The sequence below is a fragment of the Vitis riparia genome, chromosome 10 (genome assembly GCF_004353265.1).
Source record: "Vitis riparia cultivar Riparia Gloire de Montpellier isolate 1030 chromosome 10, EGFV_Vit.rip_1.0, whole genome shotgun sequence".
Lineage (NCBI taxonomy): Eukaryota > Viridiplantae > Streptophyta > Magnoliopsida > Vitales > Vitaceae > Vitis > Vitis riparia.
In genome coordinates this window covers 15,426,386-15,432,385 of record NC_048440.1, presented here as the reverse complement: position 1 = coordinate 15,432,385, position 6,000 = coordinate 15,426,386, and the positions used below count along the sequence as shown (strand labels likewise).

General features: G+C 30.8%; 1 protein-coding gene across 1 annotated transcript; it reads right to left on the bottom strand.

The window, feature by feature from the left end:
• Nucleotides 1–559: 559 nt before the first annotated feature.
• On the bottom strand, nt 560–2,507 carry LOC117924260 (GDSL esterase/lipase At1g29670-like). Its single transcript, XM_034842853.1, has 5 exons — nt 2,204–2,507; nt 1,844–1,968; nt 1,506–1,751; nt 1,151–1,400; nt 560–1,066 (listed from the first exon to the last, which is right to left on the bottom strand). The coding sequence occupies exons 1-5, from the start codon at nt 2,448–2,450 to the stop codon at nt 834–836; spliced, it is 1,101 nt and encodes a 366-aa protein (XP_034698744.1). The 5' UTR covers nt 2,451–2,507; the 3' UTR covers nt 560–833.
• Between the last annotated feature and the right edge of the window lie 3,493 nt (nt 2,508–6,000).

Sequence of the window (6,000 nt, the reverse complement as noted above, 5' to 3'; positions counted from 1 at the left end):
TTTTTCGTTGGATGACTATAGGATTTATTTATGAAACCCTTTTTATTCAAAATTAAACATTCAAATTGTTTTAAAAAAACGTGTTTGCCTTTGTAAGAATAATTAGAAGGCATATTAGAGATTGTCCCCTCAAATTATAAATGTATTATTAAAGTACAACTTTGTCCAAAATTTTCTTACTTGGGAAAATTGGTGTGTACAAAAATATCTCAAATTTATTCCAAAAATAAACCTATTATCCGAATTAAAAAACTATTTTTTATCAAAAGCACGCCAAACATATTTTCTCAGTTAAAAACTATTTTCTATTTTAAACAACAAAAATTTAATTTCAAGAACTATGGGCTCACCAAGCATCCCATGGGCTCAACACACGAATATGGGGTTTTGGGCCACGGGTTAGTCTGTGGTCCAACTGGTTGGGTCCCAATGTAGACATAAGTACTACTTCCCATAAAAATATTCATTTCTGAATACTTTCAGACCTTGTCTAAATGTCCTGTTTCTGCCTTTCTGGGTAGACAAGATTGATCACAGAACCAACTACAAACCTCAAAACAAAACAAAACTTTCCCCTTTTCCTTTTTGTGGCTACCAGCTGGCTACAGGGAAACTATTTGAGCTTGGGACATACCATATGTTGTAGAACAGAACTCACAGGATTAATACATTGACAGGAAGAAGAACCATACGTTCATGATAGTGAAGCCCCACAACACGGACCATCGTCCTCAGCTGCTGAAGTTTTATTACAAAAATTAAAGCATATTAACAGGCGTACAATTACAGTATAACAACTATTGTGCGCATTAACTTACAATGCGCAGCTAGCATTAGCTGTCATCTTCTTCCCCAGAGGCGAGCTGGGCTAGGGTGTGTATATCCATCGGGTGGGCATCAGAGGGAGTCTGTGAGATGTATGCTCTTTCAGCATAGATCATATTCGCAGCTTCCGTTGGGTTGATGAAATCCCAATAGATGTGCTCCGTCCTATTGCTGCATGGACCTGCAAAAGGAAGGCAAGGAAGCTGCCCCCCACAGCACCCATTGTTTCTAACTCTGAATCCTGCAATTCATGGCCCAGATGTTCAGTATTAATTCAACTGTTCCTGGAATACAATATGATGAACAAAAGGTTGACGTTATATACCAAAAGCCGCAGCGTCAAACGATTGAATTCCACTCATGTTTATATACGTAAAGTGCGCATCCGTGAGATTGGCATTGAGGCCATCCACCAGCCTTACAAGCCTATCGTTAAAAACTTGGACTGCATCATTTATGAATTCGACACATTCAGTATCAGAAACTTCACCATACAAACCCACTTCAAGTGGCATGCAACCTAGTCGACCGAGGCCGAAGATGGCTACCTTTCTCGCTCCATGCTTGTACAAAGTCTAGCATCAAGAAGCCAAAGGAGAGAACCCTAAGTTTTTCTGGATAAATGGTTATAGCATATGAAAAATGAGAAAGTGGAAGAGAGAGGGGATTGGAGAAGAAACCTTCAATTGCTGAAAATACTGATTAATAAGTACTGAGGCATACTGAACAGGAGTATATTCACTGTTTGTTGGGTACAACTGTGGTAGGTAGTAGTTGTTGATGTAGTCGTGGCTGCCGATCCCAACTGTAAATAGGCATTTGCTGAGATGATCCATAGCAGCTGTGTCATTTCCTAGAATGTTGGTTATCCTCGAGACTGCAATCTGGTAATTTTTCAACTGTTCTTTCATGGTAATCAGATCACCCTGCCCATGCAAGAAAAAACTAAGTACTCTCATCTATTTCTAACACTAGCAACTTGGATTGTGTTTCTGAGGGTAGATAAAGTATAACGTACATAGTGTCTTCCAGTTTCATCTCGAATCCCTGATGAACCAGATGCAAAGTTAGCGCCTTGGAGTATTCGATAATCACTTACAGTTGCATATGGTGGGATGTAATCTTCCAATTTGAGAAGCTCAGCTGCAACATGGGAAATAAAACATTCCATTAGCATGATAACTATGGAGGATCTATTGCAAACAAATCATATCATACTGGGCGATGATAAATGTAAAGAAAAAAACTTAATAAATGCATGGATCATACTATTTTAAGATGACTTTTTACAAGGGAAAACAAGCTTTTGAAAAGCTTAAATATCAGCCAACAATCAGGGTGTTTACAAACTTGGATATAGAAGGGGGAGAAGAGAGACCAAGAACATCGACAATAGTTCGGCCATTGCAAAACCTTCCAGTCGGACCATTAGGAAAGTCTATTCCATTTGGTGGGAAATTGGCTCTTCCCAGTGTGACAAGCTTATTATTATTGCCACTATCAGACAATGAATCACCAAATATGAAGTAACACGGGACCTCTGGTTCCCCATGGGCGCAATGTTGTAAGTAGAAAACCAGCAGTAGAACAGGCACCACCCTCCACATCTTACCCATACAATCCATTAAAGAAGAAAGATCAGAAAGAAGATCAGAAGAAGGAAAAATAAAGGTGAGGCTGAGAGGATTAGACACTATTTAGACCTACCATTTGATAATTTGATATAGCACCTTAATTGCGGACAAAAGAAAAATGATTCCACAGAATCCACACCCTTAAACACGTAATTAGATTTGTGGTTAGTTCTTTGTAAATATCCACAGAAATTATGGCATCATGCAAAAGATTTTCTATAAAATTAATGGAGGGTTGGAATTGTAAATCTTTCTTTCAATAATTGAAATTGTACAACTAGTTTGAATAATTTATGCGTATATAGTTACAAAATTAGTTATTTTTGGACAATCATAGCTGCACATGGAACAAAACATCCAAGACAATAATATACTAATTTTAGCTAGGATCATTATTATTCAAAATAATTCATGCATATATTGTTAAAATAAATTATTTTAGAGAATATTTATGAAGGTACTTGAAAGTAAATTAGGTCTATGCAGTATATAATAATTACAACTAGAACTATAATTGTATAAAATAATTCATGCATGTATTATTGATGTGCATAATAAGATCCGAAAATGAATTATTTTGAGCAATACTGTAGTTAATTTTTAACTATAGCAATAATTGTTCAAAACCATTCATTTTGTATATACAAAATGAATTATTTTGAGTAATTATAAGTTATAACTATTGTTAAATTATATTCGCAGTAATAATTTTTTGAAATGATTTGTATGATTTCATCTACATCAATAATTGTCCGGACGAGGTAGCAATTTGCTCCATTTGGGGTGCTAAAAGAGAGAAAAATATATATAAATAATTTTAAAAAATCATAATTTTTTATTTAAAAGAGAAAAAACACCCATGGTCAAATAATAAAATTATTTTTATTTTAAAAAACAATAATAATAAATAGCTCATGAGTTGTGTTACCTTTTGTTATTTATTTATTTTTCTTCTTTCCAATGTTTTTCTTTTCTTAAAATATAGGATTTCATGTAGCATGAAAAGTTTTATTCTAGTCTAGAGAATTGAATTTAAAGGCATACCTTTTACTTTAGTTTTTATGATTAAATAAATAAAAGCTCATTAAGTGAGATAGATTAATCTAAGTGAAGACTTTTTTTTAGTACTTAGTTTAATTGACTAAGAATTATTATGGAAAATAACTAAAAATAGAGAAATATTATTTATAACACAAATAATTATTAATACTAATATGTATCTTAATATAAAGAATTAAACCTACTATGAGGGTCTAATAATACCACTTTTAAGCTTGGTAATGGGTTATTCAAATTATGGTGGTTAAATGTTATAAAAAGGTTTAGTCTATCTTTACAATCCCCAATTTATTTTCAGATAAGATGGTCAAAACCCGATACAACAACTAATATTAGAACCAAGATTATGGATTGCAACCACAAAGTGTTATGTTGAAGGAGGGATTGTTGAAATGCAATATATGATTTTTAAACCCAAGTATAAAACTTTCACTAGATATGAATTGGTTTTCAAATAAAATGATTAAAGTCCAATCCAAGGCCTACATTTTCAACTTTATCAAAATCTCATTAATCTATGAAGGATCTATCCAAAATAATTCATTCTTGTATTTTTTTTTTTTTCAACTTTATCTAAATTAAAATAGAATCAATCATTTAGAAGTCAAATTTTCCTAATAATGTTACAAAGTTAGGTTTTGAAAATTATTGTAGTTTATCCTTCAATCCAATCTGTAAGTAGTTTGTTTCATAATTTCATTTCATTAAGAAATAAAAATAAAAAAATTATCAAAATCTCATTAATGCATAGGGGATCTATCCAAAATAATTCATTCTTGTATTTTTTTTTTTTCAACTGTATCAAAATCCCATTAATGCATAAGGGATCTATCCAAAATAATTCATTCTTGTATTATTGATATGCAAAATAAATTATTTTTAACAATTATGATTGTAGTTAAATTTCAAATATACTCATAATTGTTCTAACTAATTTTTGGATGCATTTAACATTAATTGGAATAAAGTCTTACCTAATTATTCAAAATAATTTATTTTTCTTGTTTTCAACTATAAAGACTATTGTTCACAATAATTCTTTCATGTATTATTTTAAACTATTATGGTTTTAATTTTTTGAAATACTTAATGCTTTAAAATAAAATAATATCAATTAATTTCAAGTTTACAACTAGAATTGCTTCGAAGTAACTTATGCATGCATGTATCCTCAATAAGAAAAATTATTTTTTTTTACTAACTATGATTGTAATTATTGAAATTAAAGGTCTAAAAATAGTATATTTTAATTTCAACTGAGAGGATAAGTAAAATTAAATGGTATAATTACTTTAACTAATAATATGAGGGACTTTCTAGAAAATTTAGAGGGATTATTGGGTAAAATTAACTAAGTTAGATTTTTCATAAGAAAATGTATTGCTTAAGTTAATCTCATTTTTGCTCTTTTATGAGAGAGATTGTGAGGCAAGAGAAGAAAAGTGTTTGACATGCGAGAAAATGCAAAAGATTGGGCAAAAAGAGTACTGAAAGTCCAGCTTTGGAGGTAAGAAAACTCTCTCTTTATAATTCAGTTCCTTAATTAGAATAATGAGAATTGAGTAATATCTTGGGTTGGTGTTGGTGAGATCAATTTCTTAAATTTAGATCAATTGTTTTTAAGTTTTTTTAAATGGAAATTTCTTACGGACAGATTTCTTGGAAATACTTGCCATTGAAACCCTTGATTTCGTTTCTGCGATTTTAATGGCTTGAAGACTTAAACTTTAGCCTTATAATTTGGTTTAATATGTTCAACTTGATGTTTTTTATTCATTTATTTATGTTTAATTACGTGTAATGCATTATGAGTTAAATTTTTTATTCTTTAATTTAGCTATGAACCCTAGATTCAATATTTTTAGAGATTAATTCATTGAAATTTAGATCTGAAATTCTTCTAGACTGATTTTGTAGTCCAAAACCAAACGGATTTTGGTTGGAAGCAAACTCGGATTTGGTTTGCGAAATGGATATATTTGGAATGATGTTGGGTTTGGATTAAAAAGAATGTTAATATTAAAAAAAAATATCTTATTTTGAAAAATAAAATGGTAAAAGCGGGTTAGAAATTAGATCGGTGAATTAAGCTTAATTTTATGATTTTTAATTTTATTTTAATCATTCGTATGTGTTCCTCCTATTTATTTAGGATTTTTTTGAGTTGGTGCAGCTTTGAATTCATACTTTCTCTTGATTCTTAGATTGTAGTTGTCTTCAAGTTAAGCAAAAATATATAATAAGATTGTTTATCTTAACACCTTCCAAATTTTTTATCAGGTGAGATTGAGATAAAAGGTGTACTCTTCAGCATTCATTAAAAAAAAAAAATTGGGATTAAGATGTCTTACTCCTCAATCAGTTTTGGTTGTATTAGTCTCATAGTCTTTCTCATCGGGATATTTTGTTCTAGATTGTAATATCTTATTTTTTCAATCAATTTTAATGCACTAATTGTGTCCTTTTCTATTATTCAATTAAG

Bases quoted from the DNA above. Each gene is read 5' to 3' on its own strand.
- LOC117924260 (XM_034842853.1), bottom strand. From the start codon at position 2,450: ATGGATTGTATGGGTAAGATGTGGAGGGTGGTGCCTGTTCTACTGCTG. The intron at 1,969-2,203 runs GTCTCTCTTCTC...CCCATGTTGCAG, and splicing joins AACTATTGTCGATGTTCTTG to CTGAGCTTCTCAAATTGGAA. The intron at 1,067-1,150 runs GTATATAACGTC...CATGAATTGCAG, and splicing joins GTTTGACGCTGCGGCTTTTG to GATTCAGAGTTAGAAACAAT.